General features: G+C 41.5%; 1 protein-coding gene across 1 annotated transcript in view; it reads left to right on the top strand.

The window, feature by feature from the left end:
- nfasca (neurofascin homolog (chicken) a) overlaps positions 1 to 21,631 on the top strand; it is a 79,981-nt gene extending 58,350 nt beyond the window's left edge. Inside the window, exons 23-33 of the mRNA XM_088921817.1 lie at positions 2,103 to 2,218; positions 3,108 to 3,318; positions 3,789 to 3,911; positions 4,481 to 4,654; positions 5,773 to 5,790; positions 9,592 to 9,771; positions 10,660 to 10,779; positions 14,039 to 14,188; positions 15,610 to 15,741; positions 15,967 to 16,036; positions 21,267 to 21,631. Coding sequence (XP_088777943.1) covers positions 2,103 to 2,218; positions 3,108 to 3,318; positions 3,789 to 3,911; positions 4,481 to 4,654; positions 5,773 to 5,790; positions 9,592 to 9,771; positions 10,660 to 10,779; positions 14,039 to 14,188; positions 15,610 to 15,741; positions 15,967 to 16,036; positions 21,267 to 21,498 — 1,526 coding nt within the window. The 3' untranslated portion in view covers positions 21,499 to 21,631. The remainder of the gene's footprint in view (positions 1 to 2,102; positions 2,219 to 3,107; positions 3,319 to 3,788; positions 3,912 to 4,480; positions 4,655 to 5,772; positions 5,791 to 9,591; positions 9,772 to 10,659; positions 10,780 to 14,038; positions 14,189 to 15,609; positions 15,742 to 15,966; positions 16,037 to 21,266) is intronic.
- Positions 21,632 to 22,127: the final 496 nt, after the last annotated feature.

The raw sequence follows: 22,127 nt of genomic DNA, 5'->3' as shown, positions 1-22,127 counted from the left end.
TTCAATATATGTACAATACATCGGAGTAGGGGTGGGCGGTATTACTGATATAGACCGCATACCGGTAGAAATATGTGCCACGATATGGATTTGGCTATACCATTTGTACCGATAGTGAATGGATTTTGATGTTTACATACTGTAGATTGCACCACCAGCATTGTTGCAAAACGTTTTTACTTCCTGTCCTTTGTCCCCCCTCTGTTCAAAGTTGTCAAAGTTTAAAATTCTGCCGTATTTTAGCTCCAATTATATAATGCTGAAAGTGTTCATCTTGCTGATATTTGGAAATCTGAATTACTGATCTTTGGTGGTTCAGACGTCCGGTTTATGACGCATCTGAGGTCATTGCGGCCAATAAAAACACGAGGGTGTCCTCTTCCCTTTTCCGTGAAAACAAACGCACGTGTTCATTGGGCCCGTCTGCAAAAAAATACGTGGCGAAATGGAGAAAGGCAGCATTGGCAAGATGGGAACAAGCAACAAAATTGTTGAAAAAGTGTCTACCCCACCAGCTGCCGTGGGAGAAGCTGCTGCAGCTGAACCAGAGGTAGTACTGGCAAAGAAAGTAAAGAAGAGTCTGAGCAGATTCTTCTCAAAACGAAATGTCCCAGGGTCAGGGCCATCTGCCTCTTCTGACAGAGATACAGTTGAAATGGAGCTGAGGAGCTACCTGCAGACACCCGAGGTGGTCTGCGAGACAGATCCACTGGAGTGGTGGAGGCTGCATGAAGCCAGTTTTCCAAGAGTGTCCAAATTGGCCAAGAAATACCTCTGCATACCTGCCCCCAGTGCACCTTCTGAGAGGGCATTCAGCACTGGTGGCGTCATTGTGACCCGTCACAGATCTACACTCAAGCCAGACACTGTTGACAAGCTGGTCTTTCTGGCACTTAATCTGTAACCTGAAGTACAATTTAGTGTGTGCCATCTGCTTTTTCAAATTTTTACACCAAGCAGCTGTTTGAATACTTGAGGAGTTATAACTTTAATGCTTGAATATTTTTTAACTTATTTTTGTAATTTTATTTTCTTTTAAGAAGTATTACAGTACATAACCTCTCCCCTACAAGTTGATAAGAATTTTATTTGAAGTATTACATATTTACTTATTTAATTCATGCTTATAAGTTTATTGTATTGTTTCAGTTCTGCAAAATAAAAATGTTTTTCAAATGTTCGACTTCTACTTTAGTTCAATGGGAAATTTCAAAAATACTGAAGGAACAACACAGTAGCTAACCAACAGTTAATAATATCCTAATAGTTAACTCCAGGCAATAAAAACATACTATACAATTCTTGTACTCCTTTTAAAACATGTTCTGTCGAAATTCTGAGAAAAAAATCTATATCATTACCGTCCAAAATTAAAATACTGTGATATAAATTTTAGGCCATATCGCTGATGTATTTTATTTAACTTGTGGTTGCTGCTGCTGTTCTGTTTGTTTTGGTCATTTCTAAATGTCTTCGAATCAGAGCATACACACACATAAGCATTTCATTGCACTTGTGCATATGACAAACTGAACTGTATGTTATAAGCCAGTTTCATGAGTGCTAAATGTTACCATGTGACTTCATCTTTGGAGTGACATTTGAGAATCATAAGCCAACAAAAGCCAAATCTTGGCATAAATTTTAGACTAAAAGAATCAACCTACAGTATATCAGTGTATAGTATAATTGTTGTGCAGACAATCTACAGCAGTCATATTTTAGTAGTTATCTAGAGACAGATAATCTCCAAATGCACTATTTAAAATATTTAAAATGCATCCTTTGGAGTGAAAAGGTGAACACCCCGATTTCAGACTTCAGGACTTATGATAAAGTGCCCTTGACTTGAATGAGCAAAATGAAATGCTTGATTCAAAACCTATACATGTCCAAGCAAGTCTTCGTAAACTCTAGAATTTGTACAGTAAGTGCTTGTAGACACCAGCTCTGGTGGTCCCAGCCCTGCAGTGGGATGTTTGATCAGAGACTAGTGTAGCACGCAGCTTCCAGCCTGATGGTGGTTTCAATTCCTGAAAGGCAGGGCTTGCCTGTTATGCTCAGACTGTAATCAATGTGTTTGTCTTTTCGGGCTTCACCAGGTCCACTTGCAGCCCCCACTAACCTGCGTGTCTCAAAGATCGAGAGCATGAGGGTGCATTTGATGTGGAATTCTGTGCCTCCGAGCACTGTACAAGGAGAGATGAAGGAATACAAGGTTTGCCTATTCTCCCATTCTTCTTTTTGGAGCTGTTCTGTTCAAATATTTTGTCATGCTTTTGTTTGTATTATCCAATCTGGTCAGCAGCAGTACCTGTGTTTTTTCCATAACATCTTAGTGTTGGACACAGTGTTAATAAAAACCTGTTACAGATTTGGATCATAGACAATGCCTTGGATCACGCTAGTCACAGATAACACAAAATAAAAACAAATCCTTACCTGCCATCAAGTAATGGGTTTACTGTAAGTTGTCTGGTTGAGTTCCTTTGATCAAATACTGTAGCTAAGGGCCCGTAGGTTTGTAGGTAGCTGTTATGTTCCTAATGCAGTGCCATTTATTCAGAAATGTATACATACCTCTGATGAAGCAGTATCGATAAACACATGGTAGAATGAGTTATGGATAATTCAGTTTCATTTGAGAATAATCAGTGAGTTGCAGTATACTGTAATCACAATAGCATTAACGTAGAGCATAGTCATATTTTAAATGATCGGTTGAATTCCAGAAAAACACAAGGGACACATTTATCCACACCCCTGTAGTTAACCATTCCTCCGTTCATTTGGATATTGGATTTGGATACTTAGGGGTATCCAAATAAATGAGACCCTTGTGTTTTCTGGAATTTCATTTTCAGTGCATTATTCATGATAAGTAGGACTTTGTGCAGTGCTGATGTGATTGCAATATAACATAATAGTCTCACTCTGACATAATGTCTATATGATGATTTGTTCCTGTTTTATTTGGGATGGGAATAGATCTGGAGGGTCCCGTGGATTCCATTTGGGAGTCTATAGTGTAGGGAATGCTGGATCCTTGTGTGAAGCTGTCTAATGTCCTTTGTGCTCTGGCTTTGGCTGTTCTTGGCCTGGCGCAGGTGTATTACTGGCGAGAGAGCAGCGTGCTGAAGTGGCTTACTGTTAACCGGGAGAAGAAGACCAGGTCCTTCCAAGGCACCATGAGTCGGCCTTCCGGGTGGTTGCCAAATCTCATTCCCTACAGCAACTACAAGGCGTATGTGGTGATGGCCAACAACCGCTACGAGGGTCCGCAGAGCAACGTTGTGGACTTCCAGACCAAAGAGGGAGGTAGGAAGCCTGGACAGGCCTGGACCCGAGTGACAAGAGAAAACAATTTACCCTGACATAGTCCTAGAGACTGTTACAACATTGCCTGGGGTGTCCAGCCCTGGTCCTGCAGGGTTGTTGTCTGCAGGTTTTCTAGGTCTTTTTAAAACTTCATTGTCTTAAAGTGCAATAGGACAATTGATCTAAAATAGCTGAGGCTGGCCCTAGAAAAGCAGGCCTAGATGCTCCTGTATTAAAAGCAGACAGAATGAAACTGTTGTCATTGTGTGCAAAAAATCAGCTAATCAGAACAAAGGCTAAAAATCATTGTTTCCATTATGGATGCAGGCATGTTTTGGGATTTTTTTTAATCTCATGCAAAGACTGAGGATTTCAGCCATTGTTAAAGAGCATCTTGGCATTGTCTGTACAATTGACTCTACACTTTTTTCACTGATTAACGTGGCTTCTCTTGTATATTTTGTTTTAAGTGCCATCTGCTCCCAAGTACTTCCGTATTCAGCAACGGCACATGGACACCATCTACCTGGACTGGGATAAGCCTGCAGAGCCCAATGGCATCCTGACGGGATACACACTCAAGTACCAGACAGGTGAGGGTGCAGCTATACACCGTTTTCATTGTGACTTAAAGAATTCGGAACATGAGGATAGTAGACATTCACCTTCTTCTGGGCTTCAGCTGAGCATGTGTGTGTGATCCAGTTGGTTAGCCAAAGAGTATTCATCCTTCACAATATTTGGAACTACTTCAAATACTTGGATAAAGCAAAACTGTGCAAAAGCTACCTGGTTGAATTATTTCTTGCAGTGTTTAAGTGACGCAGCTCCCTACTTGAACTACTTATGGAATTATATACTGGCTGTAAAACAGGACCATTGTACATTTTTGTAGAAGAGCCTTTCCTGTATGTTGAGGTGGAATTTGAAATTAAAATAGGAAATAAATGGTTAAAGTGTGTATTAAAAAGACTGTATATGTGTATTATTAAAGTATAATTTAAAAATAAAGTGCAGAATACTTATATGCAGTGCATTGAGCCTTATAGAGCAGAAGCAAGCTCTTTAATGGCACACCTCAGGAACACGTGGCTGTATGCATCAGTGGTGACTTGTGTTCAGGGCGACATTCTCCACTGACTGTGTACTGTTATTTCCCCAGTGAACGGGACACGTGTGGGGCGCATGGTCACAGAGAACTTCTCCCCCAATGTCACCAGCTTCTCAATGCGCCGCCCAGACCGCTATACACGCTACAGGTTCCAACTTAATGCCAGGACGCAGGTCGGAGCAGGGGAGGTGTACATCGAGGAGTCTCCTCATTCTGCTAACGAGGGTAAGAGCTGTCCAGCCCCAATGCAGATGAGGGGGTTTCAGGGTGGAGCTCGCCTGAGCTTAAATATGATGTACCTTTCCTGTCCAGCGGGACGTTTCTGTGCTTGAGAATTTTGCCAAAGGCAGGAAATACACCTTTGTTTTCCAGTGTCACACCTGGTGCGTTTGCTGATGTACAACCCTCCATGGCACTTACAGGAGTTGTAATTCAGGTTTGATCCCGGGGGGCCAGTGTCCTCACTTTTAGCTGTGAATTAGTGTTTAGACTTGCTTTCTCTGTAAATAATGCTGGGAAGAATCAAGTGTTACAATAGCTTCTTGTATGAAATCAAACAGTTTTGATCAATGTACTTTAGGTTTTTCTGGTACCTGCTGTACAGTATATGGCACACTAGGGGATGTATAAGGTCCTACAGTAATCACAGAGAATATCAGTGTAACCATAGATCTAGTTGAAAGTTGTAGAGATGACGTAGGTGAGTTAGGAATGCAAAAAAAAACTTTGCCACTTACAGCAATTGAGTATGGAGATATTCTGCTAAGCTGTGAATGCAGACTTCACTCTAATGCTCTTCAGCATTGAGTTTAATCTAATTTCTGTTTATCTGTTAACACCTGTTGAAATAGTTGGAGACATTGAGAAAGATTTAAAGGCAAGGATCTTAAACAGAAAACAAGCTCCCAGACCTGGATTGCTTCATTTCTGAAAGGAGTATCCATTCAAACGTCTTTGATTTTGTTCATGTTTCTGTAACCAGGACAGCTTTTGTGGTAGCTACAGAGACTCTAAATGACATTCGGAAGAAGAGATCCAAACTATTGTCAGATACAAGTGAAAGCACTCAAGCACACTGTTAGCTAACAGAAGAACTGTGTCCCTAAACAGCATGCAGTGGGCTCTGCACCTTTGTGTGAGCTGTCTTGTCAGTGGGAAAAGATTCTCTTGTTGTCGTGTTTCCTTGACTGAAACTGAAAAGCTTTCTATTTGTGTTTAACTCTCTTTCTTTCTTCCTCCATCTCTCTGTCTCTCTCAGCTCTGCTAGACTTGTCTATCTTTTTTTTCTCATCTTCTTTCTCTCCTGTCGTCTTCCTCTCTTAACCCCCCTGTGCTGTTGACAGAAGACTTTGCCATCACAGGTACTGTTCAGGCCGGCATAGGTAATGGGGAAATTGGCAGTCTATCTGTCTCTGTCTCTCTATCTACTCTGTCAGTGCAGTAATGTTGGTGAAAGTTCCTGGCCTGTGTAGCCGCCTCCACTGTTCTCTAGGACACTGTCCAATAAGGTGCAGTGAAACATACACATGCTAATGAAAGGCTTCTGAGTGTCTAGCACATGCAGGGCAGAGCGCCCTAAAATCACAGTTTGACCAACAGTTTAGTTGTATTTAGACCAGTGAGCCTGATTTCTTCAACAGTCGTTATCTCAGCGATACCCAGTCATTTGTTTGGACAAGTGAAAGCTAAGTGATAGTCTAACATATCAGACTCATAGGGTCTGTATTGCAAGCTGAGAAAACATTGGAGCTGAACACAAAGCGTAGTGAATGAACTCAACACTGCACCTAAACATTCATGGCTTTTTGTTGAAGAGCAGGAACAAATGTACTGTGGTGTGTTACAACATTCAGTGACGCAGCCCAGTTAAATTATCAAAATGAATTTGCTGCCACAGAGTACAGTTATGTTTTTGCTAATTCTGTTAGCTTGTTTTTGTCGATCTCAAAATAAGTCTGTCTGTGAATTAATCATTGTTCTCCTGTTGGGGGTCTTTCAGTGCTTGAGGAGGCTGGGTACAAGGCAGGTCCACTAACAGAACTGCACTGCCTATATGTGTGTCTTTGTGCATCTCTGATGCTTTTATGTCTGTCTGTGGCCTCAGGGACAGCACCTCCTCTTTTCCTTGGATGAGCTTTATTTAATTTCTCTTGAAGTGTTGTGAAAGCATGCTGATCATGGACGAGGAATTCTAAATGAAAGAAAAGCACATTTTGCTGAATCAGCTTGATTTCAAACGTTTCTTGTTTAACAATTTTGCAGATTCCCACTTTGTAGCAACTGTGTATAGCTTTCTATTCATAGTGACTGGAGATGCAAATTTAACTCATGGACTACTGATTCTTATTGGAGTCCCCAAAACATAAAAATACCATTTTCTAAAATGGTTTTCATTCTCAATGTGAACACAGGTTGATGAACTACTGTGGGGCAGAGTGGTGGCACTGTGGCTAAGGATCTGTGCCTGTGGCCTGAAGGTTGCCGGTTCAAATCCCATGGCCGGCAGAGAATCCTATTCCGTTGGGCCCCTGAGCAAGGCCCTTAACCCCAACTGCTCCAGTGGTGCTGTACAATGGCTCACCATGCGCTCTGACCCCAAGCTTCTCTCCCTGTCTGTGTCTCATGGAGAACAATCTGGGGTATGCGAAAAGACAAATTCCTAATGCAAGAAATTGTATATGGCTTATAAAGTGATCTTATCTTATTTTCTGTTTTAAACTTACTCTTGGTCATACAAATGGTCTTTTTTGCAAGAGTAAAATTAATGTGACATTATTCACATAGCATGTAAATACTTGCTGTAAGTATTTCAGTTTTAGTGTTGCACAGTTTAGCAAGAAATCCATTATTGTGTCATGTATAAGATTAGTAAGGTGTGAATAACCCCAAACTCTCCAGGTTAGATCGATCTACCTTTATGATCTGTTTTTAAGCTTTCTGTCCCTGAGGTCTCCCTCATATCCCCACTTTACTGTTTTGTTGGCACTTCCCAGCATGCACTTGCACATGGCTGTCCACTCCTCACCAGCGCATCTACTGTACACACACATTTCTATTGATATTTCAACTGAGAGGGGACAAAATCCCCACATCCTGTAGTGCGTTTGAGAGCTGATGCATGATCTGCCTGTAATAAACAGCTGACAAAAGGTGTAAGGTGAAGATCTTGCATTGGGTGAAGCAACATGCATTTTTCAAAACAGGGTGTGGAGCCAGCAAGCCAGTATTGTCTAAAAGGCAATGAAACAAGAATCTCTGTTGTAAAAACTGAAGTGTAGCTTTACATTTGTTTTAGTGTAATGAGGTATTGGCAGATGTGTTGAGGGTTAATGCAGAAATCAGACAATTCTATATACAGTATAATCATTATCAGTCCGTTATATGCACTGCTGTGTACATTTGGAGTGACCACAACATTCCAGCAGGATCTGGGCATCATTCTTAAGCCTCAGTTTCAGGTAATTTCTGAGGAATGCATACTTCTAAATGAATCAGTTATATACTAATATGTTAAATTAGTTTAGAAGGGAAGTAGAAAACCTTTGGTCCTGGTAGGTAGTCAGGAGTCTGTTTTAATCCTGAAGAATCTTTAAATTGCTCTATTGAGCAAATACAGTAGGTTCCAATTAGGTGTCATTTTGTATTGTGCCGTAAGAAACTGATGATTCAAAGGTGACCTTCCACAGCCGCTGGACTGTGGTCGTCTTGGAGCAACACTGGCCACCCTCAATCTGTATGGTACTATATTTCAAAGTGGTTGACCTTCCTCCTCACTCACAGGAAAACTGTTTATTCCTAATCTGTTACAAAATCAGGTACAGTATCTGCAGTAGGAATTACTTAAGCACTGTGCTTTTGGCAGTGCGATATTAAAGAGCGGCTTGTGACTTTTTAATACGCTTGCAAGAAATCCCAGATTAAAGCAGTTCTGGCAGTACAGTAGTTTTCTCATGTCTGTGTTTAAAAGATGTACAGTAGCATTGCATGCTTGTCTGCTCCTTCGGTTTTTAAATCTGCTTATTGTCATCTTCCCAGCACGGTACTTCTGGTAGTAAAGTGAATATTTATAAGGCTTTGTTTACAGACACAACACTACTAGTTCAGGCCATGAAATGCCAGTCAGTTGCGAGTTATTCCAGGCCTGAAGGAGAGGGCTCACTGAGGCACATGGATGCTGTTTGGCGTGCCACTGGGTTTGATTGTTAGAGTGTTACCTGTCTTGAGCTTGTTGTGCCTTCCTTGGGTCTGGAGATCGTGCTTGGCCATGCCCCTCTCAGCGCTGTGGGAGAGGGCTTGCTCGCCTGATGTTTCTTGCTTGATTCTTGGCAATAACAGCATGAATGCCAGTGGCACTGTGTGTAAGAAGCGTCTTGTCAATGTACTGCATGGCTGGGGAAATCTATAAGCATGGTACCCAATTCCACGATAACCAGGAACTGTAAGCTTCCTTGCTGTACTGTTCATTTTCTTTTTCTACATTGTAATGAAACATTATGCAAGATACCGCCAGAGCATTGTCCTCTAACACACCGTTACAATTAAGGACAATTACAGTATGCATGTCGGTAAACGGTTTATTACCCTGCCTGTTAGAATAAAAAGTGTACAACTGCAGTGAACGTAATTAACATACACTATAATAACAGAAATGATCACGTCTTACCTTCACTTTTCATAAGACTTATAGTTAAACCAAAAACAATATTGCATGCTCACCAGTCACTAAATGGAACATTGATGCATACAGCTGGCCACTGGGGGGCGACACTGCATTACTGGCCATGCAGAGCTTCTCTGTTAGACTGGTTGAAGATTGCAGCCTCCCCCCTTCACTGACGCACTCACACTCCATCTGTGTTTCTGTTGTCAGATTTCAGGAATGCCCAACTTCAGCTCCAAGCAGCGTTTTTATTTTTTCAGAGATGCAAATATTCCAAAAGCCTTCTTCTTCAAAGCAGCACTAACCTTATTTTCTTCCATTATGTCCATTATTATTGTACTTTTTTAAAAAAGTCTCATGTTGAAGCCAGGATAATATCCTTCAGGAGAAGAAGGTTTTGGGAATAGTGTTCGGAAAAGGTTTGGGATTCAGTCAGAAACGTCCTTGTTGTGGTTGTTTTTTGTTCTTCCTGTTAATATTATTTCTCTCCCTCCTGCTGTAGTTGTAACCCCGACTCCGTCCCCTGCGGACTTGGTTCCTACCCCCACTGCTGCTACTCCTACCACCTCAATATCTGCTACCCCAGAAACTACCACCGTGACCGCTCCCACTGCGGCACCCACTACTGTCGTTTCCACAGTAGCCGCCGCCACCAGGCCAGTGCCGGATCGGCCAGTGTTGGGTATATCACACCTCTCCTCTCAGCAGGGAGTTTTCTCACTCTTCCGCCTGGACTTGTTAAAATGGGCTCCCTCAAGAACCTCAGTGAGGCACAGTCCAAAATCATCTCTCTGGTGTCGCAGCTGTGAAGCGTATGCACTTAACGGCAGTTTTTTTCACATGGTTCCTCAATTATGTCCTGACTGACAACCTTATACTTGCTTTCCATACTTTTTACTTAATGTACTATGAAGCAAGTGTTGTCAGCCAGGGGTCTCAGACATCATTCAGTTGGACCCCCCCCAAAAACGGTAAAATATATCCCTGCAAGTTTAGCAGTCAGTGTGCTCTGACTGAACGTAATGGTGGGTCTAGTTGGCCTGCTTTTGACTTCTCCTTTTATCATCATCATACTGGTATTTAATAACTATTCAAGCATTGTGCCCCTTGCTTGCCAGGACAGGCTCCAGCAACCCCACAACCCTAAATTGGATGAAGCGGTTAGAAAATGAAGCTATTTTACATTCAAGACAATAACCAGTTGGCATTTTCTCTGGTGCCTTTGCCTCAGAAGGTAATAAAAAGACCACTTTGATAGCAGAGTAGGTAATATTAATATATTCACATCCCTGATTGAAAGTCTTGTTTGTGTTACAAAAACCTTTACTCTTGCCAGTCTTGTTTTTAACTAAAACTGCTGTCATCTGAAGATGGGGTAGATCAGACTGTCCAATTAAAAAAAAAAGGACCAAGACATCGCCTGCGAAGGCTTGCTCAGAAATTGAAATTTTGACAAAAAATAAGTATGTGGCTTTCATATGTATGTGAATAATTCTGTGGGTGTTGGTGTTTTTTGTTTGTGTTTCTTTGTTGTCCTTAACCCTACTCCCCTTTGACTTATTCTGTGTAGTTGCTCCTGGATGGCACATCTGGAATTTGACAGTCGAACCTAACAGTAACTATGCTAACGTCAGCTGGGAGCACAACTTCCCTCCCGACAGCACCGCGTTTGTGGTCGAGTTCATTGACAGTAAGGAATGAGCAGTCACTGGACAGACGTCCTTCATGGGGTGACAGAGAGGGCCGTGGGGGGCTTAGGGTGGAGTTAAATGCAAATAATTAAAAAAGGGAGCTGTGTGGGAGAGCCAAAACCAATTGCTAAATGAATCTGGATTTTTTACTGTCGTTCAGATAAATAGGTCCTCGTCTCTTAAGCATTGTTAAATATTGTATTAGTATTTAATACTGTTACTTACTTAATACTTAGTCAAATTCCTGTTTAATACAAAGCAAGGCCTTTTACATCTTCACATATTCTGATGAAGAGAGAGGCAGGTAAATGTGCCAAATACTGGGAACCAAGTAATTGTAAATCCAGTTGAAACCAATACCCCATTAACAATCCCTTGGGCTTCTTTACCCTTAGCAGTGGCAGGAGCTCCCAGCTGAAGTGAAGGATAAAATAACCAGAGCTCTGTCACAGCACAGCTGCACTACCCTAATGTTCTCAGTCAGGCTGTGACTATTCTGTATCTGCTGAACATCTTGACTGCATGTTCATATGCAAAAACAAGAGGCATAGAATTTTGTGAGATTTCATGTTTCATTTGCATGTAGATGTAGGCATAAGTATTTGGGCAATCAAATACATTGGTTTCTTTGGAACTGTTCCAGTGAGTTTTTAATGTCTGCCTGGGAGGCACAGGATATTTCAGTCATTGCATTTTGGTTTCGGAGCATCCCTGACAGCTCCCCTGGAGAGGAACATTAGCAGAAAGGCAGAGACAGAGAAGCTGTGCCCAGCACTGTTCCAAAATTTTGCACCTGCTGTTCGCTAAGAGGAAGGACAAAAAAAAAAATCTGGAAATAACTTGCATGGAACGCTAAATGTAATGTTTTCATTTTATTTTTTGGCATTTTTATTTTGTGCTTTTAAAAATGATCAGTCTAGGACTTTTACTGTTGTGCTTTCCCATACGGCAAGTTATTGAGTCTTCAGATCCACAACACAGTCCCTGCTCTCCGAGCTGACAAGCTTGTAATTTTATGTAGCAAGCTGGGCAGGGGCGGAAAGAACTTCTATAGATTTTGTTTACCTTCTATTATCAGGGAACAATAGTAAAACTACATAAGCAGAGACATAATGCAGTAGAAGGAAATACTGTTTTCATTTGAGCCTTAAACCTTTCGTACAGGTTATCCCTGTACTTTCTGCTTACATCTGCTGCCTAGGCTGTATCATATAATGACTGCAGGAATCAATAAATAAATTGTCAGTAATTATCATTTTCTGCTGTGCTAAATTATTAGACAAAGTACCTCGACAATAGTAAACTTGCTCAGCCAATGCAGTGTGCTCTAGCCCTGATGTCGTATTATAATTTTTTTTCCCTTTTTTGCTCTGCGGTTATCAGCTGGGAGAATATCTGTCATTATCCTCCTTCAGGGTGGCTTCCTCAGGAATTTGCTATTTGAAGTGCAGCAGCAACCGGCATTCGATGAAGTTTAAATGCCGAGGTTTAGGATTTAGTTTATATGTGTGAATAATAGTGTGTTGGTTCAAGGTGTATAAAGTTTTTTAAAAACAAGCCTAAAAAAAACATCCAGGCACCAATGAAAAGTAAAAAAACTAATATCTTTTGTGGTAGGCAAAAATAAAATGTTCTTAAGCTAATCCTGATTTGGGGATTGAAAAAGGGCTCAGGTTTGAGAGAGGAAAAACTAGACAGGTTTGTCCTAGAGCAGCATGCTCTGAAAGCTGTCCTGCTTTGGTGCTGGGCCCGCAGAAGAGAAGAGTGAAGTTCGAAAGAGCCAACCTGAAGTGCAAGTGATGCGGACATCCTCTGTTTTTTTCTGCTGACTTGTTGGAAGCTGCATGTTGCATGGCAGCTGTCTGCTTCGTTAGGGAGGTTGTTCAACAGGCTGATGTCATTGTGCTTTGCACACGGGATGTGGCGTCAGCCTGCCACAACATGGCAGTTTTTGGAATATTACTTTCCTTCGGCGCTTTTCTGTAGTGCTGACACAAGAAGACTATGCTGTACTATGTTATCGTCTGCGGAGTTTCTGAAAACCATTTGGTACCAAGCTTGTTGGTTGCTCAAAGAGACAAAGAGGATGCAATTCTCTGTAACTTTTTACCACACTTGCTCCAAGTTTTGTTTTGCTTGTAAAAAAAAAAAAACAACCCAAAAGATTGGGCTACATTGCTTTATCAACCCACCATGAATTCCAAAAACTAGGAAGCCAGTCTTTGTAACCAGTGCTTTTCTATGGGCTGTTGACCTACAGTAACTTGCTGGCTGCATGGTGAAGGATGACATCACTTGCTTGCATGCCCATGGATTTTCAGACTGAACACACTCATTATCAGATGACATCACTAGCAGAGCTGATGACATCTCTGACATGCCAGTTTGGACCACCAGAATGGTGGCTCCCCACCTGTCTATGTACAATCCATTGCACTGGGCAAAGGCTTTTGTGTGGGTTTTGCAGAGAGAGTGCGCAAGACGAGGAGTCATAATATCCTCTTTGTGGCCCCTCCTGCATTCTAAGGAAGCCCTGATTCTCAGCAGAAGACCTGAGACATATCTGCTTCTGAAGTGTGTTTTAGTTCACTTGTTTGGTTTTTGTTCCATTATGATTAGTCATTTAAACAGTCTACTGTAAGTGTTGCAGGATTTCTCCTGAAGTCTTTTATAGTTGATATCTCAAAATATTCACTTCTTTAAAGGTAAGGTGACCTTTAAACACCTGGATGGGAGTGTGGATAGACATATCACATTTATGTAGTAAAAAATAAGACCAAATGTGTAATGGAAAGCTTGGGTGTAACAGAATCTAGAAGACAATACACCTTCCATGACCTTCCTGCAAGTGAGGCTCTTGGCAGAGTGGCAAGGACAAATTAACAGGTGAAACAAAGTAAAAGCTTTATCTTAGATGTTAGTTTTAAAAATAATTTACCGTATTAATCTCTGGACAATGTCCCAGTGGTTTCTGCTGAGAATTATGACACTGGATTAAAAAAAAGTGTAAAGGCCTCAGGGTGACTCATGACCTACTGCCTCATTCAAAAAATTGTAACCTTGGTGGAGACTTTTCAAGTCGTGAGAAAGAATGAAAATGCTCCCTTGCAATCTCAGTGGTCTGTGCTCCTTAAGGCAGAAGAGGATAGCTCTCCTTGCTTTCAAACCATTTCCACAACTCAGGCTGCCCACCCGCTTGTCCACCTGCATAGTGCATCACACAACGCCCCCCTTTGATGGCCATCTTTTGTCTCCCAGGTAACGGGACGAGGAAAAGCGTGACGGTCAATCACCAGACCCCGGTCAAGCTGGCAGGGCTGACTGAGGGGGCCAAGTATGAGCTGCGGGTGTACTCCCGAGAGTACGAATCGGTCAGCAGCAAGACAGTCACCTTTGAAACCAGTGCAGGTGAGGCAGGCTGGGATGGGGTGGGGGGGTGCGCCGTCACCCCTCTATCCTCTGCACATCCACGGACGAATCCGTGAGCCCTGCAGCTCCTGCCAACAATGATTTGTGCCTAGTTTCTGTCACAAGAGCTTATGCACAACTGAAAGGTCACTTGCAACATTCTTATGATGATTAATCTGAAGGACAGTCTTTTAAGGTAGGGATTTTTGGTTCTTGCTGGTTCAAGTTAAGATGGGGCTTTTGTTTTGTTAGTACTAACTTTCCTTATTCATCTTATGGTCATGGTCTCCAAGTGTTTTTGTTTCTGATAGACTGCAAGGTTTTCATGGTCATGTGCGCTAAGTGATTCTTTTACTGGATTCTCGGTAGCCAAATCAGTCACTTTCATTTGTTTTTTGAATAAGTTGAAAATGAGGTGTTGGGCAGCACTGTGAGTGGCACAGTTGTTCTACACTGTGGTTATGCGTTCGAATGTGGCTCTGTCCTTCAGTGTGGAGTTTCCATATTCACATCAATTTTTCTCTGGGTGCTTTGGCTTCCTCCCACAATCCTAAAACATGCTCTCCAGTTTTGGGGCCTCCCATATCTGTGAGACTGAATGCGTGTGTGTATGCCAGCCTTGTGCTTGCTGTATTAGGCTCCAGGTCGCCACTGGCCTCTAAGGATAAAGGGGCTGCTGGGAATGGATGGATATGTGGTCCTGTGAGCAAAAAAAAGCTTGAAATTGGGACATTTAAAGTAGGGACATTTCCACAGGGATCTTCAGGAGAAAGAAATGGTTCTCTCCAACGCCAGGCCTGCGATTCAGGCCACTGGTTGATGGTATCAGTTAACTGAAGAGGTTTCTACATGGTCAGTTCCATTATAAGTAATGAAGAAAGAATGGGTCTGTCCTAGAAGGACATCACAGGCCAAGGAAAGGAAAACAGTGCAGCCTGGAAAGCCGAAGGCACAGACTGTAAATGTGTAAAAGTTCATCTGGTTCAGGTGTCAGCTAGGCAGCTAGTTGGGAGTTCTGAGAAAGAGACCTTATTTCTGACAATCTGGTTTTATAAGAAATTTCAAAAATGTTCAACTAACATCATGTCTTGTACAAGAGTTGGAAAGAAGAGAATATACTGTACAGTACACGTGCGCTCCTCATGTCCAGGTGTTAAACATAGTCTAGTCATGATGTAGCAGTTCTTTCTTTCGGGTATTCAGAAATCTGCCATCGTGACATCTTTTTTTTTCCTGGAGAAAGGCTGCAAGTTGTTTGAAACAATGTGGGCAGGAGAAGAAGGAGGCTTGGATGTTTTTTGAAGCATGGTTGAGCGTCCAAGCTTTAAAAACAGCATCCTTCACTCTTCCTCTCACCACTTGCCTCTCTTGCTTATTCCTTGTCCCTGTCTCTACCTCTCGCCCTCTCTCGGTGTTGACAGCCTACACCAAGGACCAGGTGGACATTGCCACACAAGGCTGGTTCATTGGACTGATGTGTGCGATCGCTCTGCTGGTGCTGATCCTGCTCATCGTGTGCTTCATCAAGAGGAGTCGCGGGGGCAAGTACCCAGGTACAGTCCACTGGAATCAGGAACCCAGGGAAACATTGGTTTTTATCTTGTTTTGAAACAGGGATATTACTGACTGTATTTAGCTCCAGCAGTTTCAATTTGCTGTTTGTCTTTATTTTTTCACTTGAATGCAGGAGAATAATACATTTAAAAATGTGATAAGTGCTTAATAGAAAAACACTTCAGGTTCATTTAATTTCTTAGATCTGTTTCACTTTCTTTCAGTGCGGGACAAGAAGGATCTTCCATTAGATCCAGTGGATCAGAAAGATCAGGATGGATCATTTGATTATCGGTAGGTTTTAGAATTGGATTCAGTCATGATTTAAGTATGAATACATTTTGTAACTTGAGTAGGAGTTTTGAATGTGCTTTCAGTAGATTTAACCTTTAATTTATTTTGTGGGTCGTCCAGACTAAAAAATGACCAAATATGTTTTTCTGCAATCATTATAATTATCTATAGTATCTTGGAAGCTGACTATGGAAACATCATTTTTATTTTTTTCATTTAATTCATTGCCTTTCCCACTGCAGAATTTTCCTGTTTCAGTTCAATCCCACCAATGTTTTCATCTGTAATGAAGAATAGTTTTAATTTACAAATCTTAGAAGCTTTTCCACCCTTAACATTCATAAATCCCTAGTTTAATTGGCAGGAACTGCTGCCCATAGTGAATTGAAGAAGGTGGGCAAAGCATGACATCACAAGGGGGCTCTTTTGTCCTGTCTCACTGGATGAGTGGCTGTGTTCCTCAAGGGCCTGCCCCCTGCTCCGCCTCACTCTCCTCTGCTGTCCTTAGAGCACCACTGTACAAAATGCACCTTGCTACCAAATAGTTCCACATTACAGCACAACAAAAAACACACAATAAAAATACATACTTTTTTTTCTGTAAGCAACCAAGCTGTGAAAATTATCAGTGAGAATTTTAAAGATGCTAAGATGCTTTTCAGTACTTTCAAAGGAAAGAGTATTAAACTTTAATCTCACAAAGCTACAATGTAGTACAAAGTCCTGTACTGTATGTCATTAACCAACAATGGCAATGTAATTCTCAAAGCAGTCGTGCATAAAAGGGCATTTACTGTACTCTTTATGCATGCATGTTGTGCCAATAGCCTTTTTTACATTTCTGTGGCTGCAAATCAATGTTATTAGTGGGTGATTTTTCACTCCTGAAACACTGGACTGTATAGATACATTCAATAAGATAAAGAGTGCATACAAAATATCAAATTACTGTTTACCTTTCAATGAATATGTAGTTTGTTCTGCAAACATCCCTGAGCTGCACACTTTTCTAAAGATTGTAACAACTGAATAAAATATTTCTGGAGGTGCTTGAAGAATACTTGCAGACTGTATTTGAGAGAATATTTGAATTTAATATTTGCAGAGCACACATTGTAAAAGATGTCAAATTGTTTTAAATACATGCTGTGAACACTGATGTACATTCTCCTGCAGGGGTTTCCTCTTCCATGTCCTCCTATCTGATCATTGCTATCCCTTTTCTTTCCCCTGAATGGCGGCTTATGTGTAAGGAATGAGAACAGGTACTTGGGTTTGTGAAATGCATGTTTCTCAGGAGGCGAAGGATGTTTCCCATCAAGGGATTCCAGGGACAGCCAAGGCTTGTCAGTGCAGGCTATCTCTGTAGCTGCTCTGAAAAGGATTGGAAAATGACTCTTCAGCAAGGGTGTCAGACATAGGCCAACTTGGCTAACTTTGAACTCTAGAGGGTTTTAGAAAAATCTAGACTTTTTTTCTCTACAGGGGACAGATGAGTTCAGGTCATTATATCTCTGATCTTAATCAGTCAATTGAGCTTATTAGTGTAATAAGCAGAATCACTGGTGCTTTTTGGTCTTAATTGATGGCTAATTGAAGAGTACCTGTAAAATATTAAGGACTCCAGCCCTTGAGGGGGACAATGTGTCTGCAGGTTTTATTTCCAGGTCATCTCTTAACACCTAAAATCAAACTTTTTTTTTCTTAATAGGACTAAATTTCCAGTTTCTATCAGATTTTCAGGTGCTTTCAAGAGCTAGAAATGTCGACGCACTGGTGTATCCCTGGCCTAAGACTGGAAAAGTTCTGGAATTCTATAGCTGATTCAGAAAGTTATTTTGCTGCACTACTTATGCAAACTACTATCTTGTTAAGTTTTGGAGACTATTTCGCTTTTTACTCAAGTCAAGATACAATTTCTGTCTTACAGATTGTCTTACAAGATTCATGTTAGGAATTATTATGATGAAGTGTTTGTTTTAGCCAATCTGCTAGTTAAATTGCTTCCTTTTTTCCTAGCTTTAGCTCACTTTGAAGTTGTCTTATGAATGATATAGTCCAAGCTGTACTGTTGGCTAAACTTGTGGTTTTATTTACTGTAGATAAGACCTTGAAATGCAATGTTATACTAGCTGTGTTTGACACCTTTGATGAACAGTAGAAAGGGCTGTAGTGAGACAGTGGACACCATTGTGTTAAAATAACTAAAATCAAACCCTGTGCGTCATATGTAGTAAATATTTTTTGTGCCATGGAATATTGTTCTGCATGCATGTTTTTAGTAGGTGTGCATCCACAGTCATCATATCTTTCAATTTATGGTTGAGTATTTTTCCACGTCTATTGTCCGTAATTTTCCTGTATAATGCATGTGTACAGGAGACTCATCTAGGGCCCTGCATCTTACAGCACAAATTCATATAAATGGAAGTGCTATGTGCCTCTCTGTAAAGCGCTTTGACTTGGATTTCAATGAGGTGTGGTCAGCCTTGGTCCCAGTGAGCCCCAGTCCATCAGGTTCTATAGGTCACCCTTCTTCCATCATCAGTTTATAAGGACTTGAAGGAGCATGTGTGAGCTGTGATCAAGGAATGGCAAACTTTGATTTCACATCATTCCTAAACCACTTGATTGAACAAAAGCACCTGCTTCAGCAGTGAAAACCAAAATTGTTCCAAGTGCTTAGAAACTGACAAGTTACAGATGACCTGTAAAAGACCTTGTATTGTGGTTCCCCAGGATCAGGGTTGGACACTCCTTGTCTAAATAGTCTTTGTAAAATTGTCAAGCAGTGTTCGCGAATAATTAACTTTTTTCGGAATTGTCCCGTATTCGTCAGTCGTGGAGTAATTGTTTTGGTTCAATGTGTTTCACCATTTCTGTACATTTAAGTTAGTTAAAAGAGTTACATTTTCTACAGGTTCCCATGTAGATCCACACTACCAGAAATTGTTCAGTACCAGTTTGTCTCACTGTGACGTTACTAACTCTGACAAACTCACACCAGAATCATCAGAGTCTTCATTTTCTAATGGCAGCATCAAGCCATTGCAATGTCACTGATGTCATAAAATCAAAAAACTGTTAAGAGTTCTGCAGATTCCTTAAGCCCTTCCTCAACCTTTCCTTTCTCCATTTCTCTCTCTTTCTGTTTCTTTTGTTGTTTTGCTCTTTTCTTTCTCCGTTGGGCCGATGAAGGTCTCTTGAAAGGTATGAAAAGAGCAGCACGTAACAGCCTCATAACCCTGACTCCGCTTGGAGCTTAACCCCAAGCTGCACATTCATCTTGAATTTTCATTTAATTGGGTTTTGCTCAGGGGTTTTAATCGATTAATCCATTAATCGTAAGCCATACTTCTTGCAGTATGAGAGCCAAGAAACCATTGGTTAGTCTAACCTCACCTACAGTATTTGAGATTAATATACACCATACTGGAGTCCGGTTCCTTCCAATATAATTAATGTAATTGACAGGGTTTACCTGATCTTGACTCTGTATAATTGAACACCAGAGTTGTCTGGGACACCACTAAAATGGGCAGATAGTCCTCTTTAAGAAATCCTTTGGACAGATGTAAAATGCTCAGGTTTGGGGTTTGGTCAACTATTTCTGCTTCACTTGAGAACAGGGGTGCCAGGTAATAAAGGTTGTTATTTCACTGCATGTTTTAGGATAAACCGTGCTTCCACTCTTCCCTATAATAAACGGTACGTATAAAGAGAATAATTGGTGATTAACAGATTTACACAACAAACCATCCCCATGAACAGATTAATCGATTAAAGCAAATATGTTCGTCCCATTTCCAGTTCCTGTTTGCACTCATCTGTTTACCTCTTCTTGTTCCGTATGTGATGTTTCTGATGCAAAAATGCTTTGGTGAAAGGGAGGTGTGTTTTTTGTTGATGAGCGGGTAGGAGGTCACACAGGGGCCAGCTTTTGCCTCTGTTTTTTTCTAGCCCGCTGATCTCCGTTGCCTGATTCCCAAGCGGACCCCTAACACAGCATGCAGAATGCCAATGTTTCACCTATGTGTTGAGTTAACTCCCAATTTCTAACTTCTCTGCTGGTGTGCGAGGTTCTGATGCTACATCGCAGCCCATACTAATTTCATTGTTTGGTACATTTCTAATTGTAAACCAAAATATACCATAACTGTGTCTTCTGAACTTCAGTTGTTGGCCTTTCCTGCCTCTTTCAGCCTTTAACTTGCAATACTCTTTGCAAACTAGTTTTCAGTTTGAGTTTGTGCTTGCTTGATATGAATCCATAGGAATGTAGTGCTGGCCAAAAAATTGGGGCCAACTGATAATCTTGCCTAAATACAGCTAAGATAGGAAGCGGTGCTGAAAGTAATGGTCTTTTTAATGGGGTAACATTTGGTTATAAGGAAAATTCATAAGCTTGCTGTTGAAAGTCTGAGACCAGTCAACAGCAGTAGCTATTATGCCTATTATAGCTATTATGTAGCTATTATAGACCCTGATACACTGTAATAGCAGTACAGCAGTGGCTAATTTTATCAGACAGCATGTATGAACCAGCACCCCTGTCAGAAGGTGTCGATATGGGGAGGTCCAGCATGTGTGTGGGATTGTGTTACGGAAAAAGATGCTGAGAGGTACAGTAGATGGTCACAATTTTCCATCTGTCTAGCTGGAATAATAGCTTTAACTTTGACTCTCCCATTAGACATCATACTTATGTCGTCATGACATATCTTACAGTCAATATCTTAAGTACAAACTCTGAGGTACTGCAGCTTTGATATGATGCAGGGAGAGCTTAAAAAAATGGATTTGTTAACTGGTATGGCAGTTTTGGCAGTTTATTTCATAATTCCTGTCTAGTTTCTCAAAAAACAAGTTTGATTTGGTGTTTTTAGTAATTTTTTAATAGTAAAAGTAGCTTCATCCATCTAACCTTGATATTTAAAAAAATCTTATGCTGTGAATGTAAATAAGCTAGAAAATAATACTTAATTCTAGCTGATATTTTACACCTGAGTGATTTTAGCCTTGATTTGAGTCTTAAGTAATTCTTCTAATGCTGTAAACGTACTGTACAAGTGAAACTGTAAGCTGTTCGTGAAGCCTCGTCTCAGGCAGAGCTCGTCATCAGGCAGCTTGTAAAGCGAGTGAGACACGAGGCAGCAGGCAGAGAGGAGACACAGGAGGCGATAACGGAAAAGCACAGCTCTAACTCTCTTCCCTCTTTGCCGTGCCCCAGTGATGAGGACAACAAACCCCTGCAGGGCAGCCAGACATCGCTGGACGGGATGGTCAAGATGCAAGAGAGCGACGACAGCCTGGTGGACTATGGGGAGGGAGGGGATGGCCAGTTCAACGAGGACGGCTCCTTCATTGGCCAGTACACCGTCAAGAAGGACAAGGACGAGACGGAAGGCAACGAGAGCTCAGAGGCCACCTCTCCTGTCAATGCAATCTACTCGCTGGCGTAGCCCTGCCCCTCCGTGTGCGCGTGCACGTGTGTGTGTGGAGCGGGGCTAGGCAGGGGAGGGTGCTCCTGACTGACTTACACACAGGCACCAGGAAATGGGAGCAACGCACTGGGGATTGTGTCCTTGTAGCTGAAGGGGCAGACTAGGAAACTGTAGCAAGTGCCAGCCATTTTGGCTCCAAGCAGGTGAGACCGAAAACATTTGGAACCAGAATTGTACCGGTTTCCTCCATTTCTTTGGTCCTGGAGACCTTGGGGAGCATGGGTGTGAGAGTATAGGGGCACTCAGATGACAGAAAGGGGGAGGAAAAGGTTGATGTTTTAGAATATTTTGCGTGCACTTTTTTGTTTTTGTTTTTTTTGCTTTCCTGTTAGCTAGAGAGTTATTCCCTTTCAGGTCTGAGCTACAGACAGGCCCCTTAAGGTACACGTATAAAACAAAATCTGATTGCAGTGTCAGCCCCATTACATATCAACTATAAGATATAAGCCATCATTTACCAGGATGTTGGAGATGGGTTTATCATATTGATATACTGTACGAGTACATATTTAAGATCTTCTGACCTGGTAAACTACCATGAATGATGTGCCCTGAAAAAACTATGCATTCTGAAAGAGCATCTAGTG

Source organism: Atractosteus spatula, chromosome 7, assembly GCF_055471065.1.
Source record: "Atractosteus spatula isolate fAtrSpa1 chromosome 7, fAtrSpa1.hap1, whole genome shotgun sequence".
In the NCBI taxonomy this organism is placed as follows: Eukaryota; Metazoa; Chordata; class Actinopteri; order Semionotiformes; family Lepisosteidae; genus Atractosteus; species Atractosteus spatula.
This window is presented reverse-complemented; position numbering and strand designations above follow the sequence as displayed.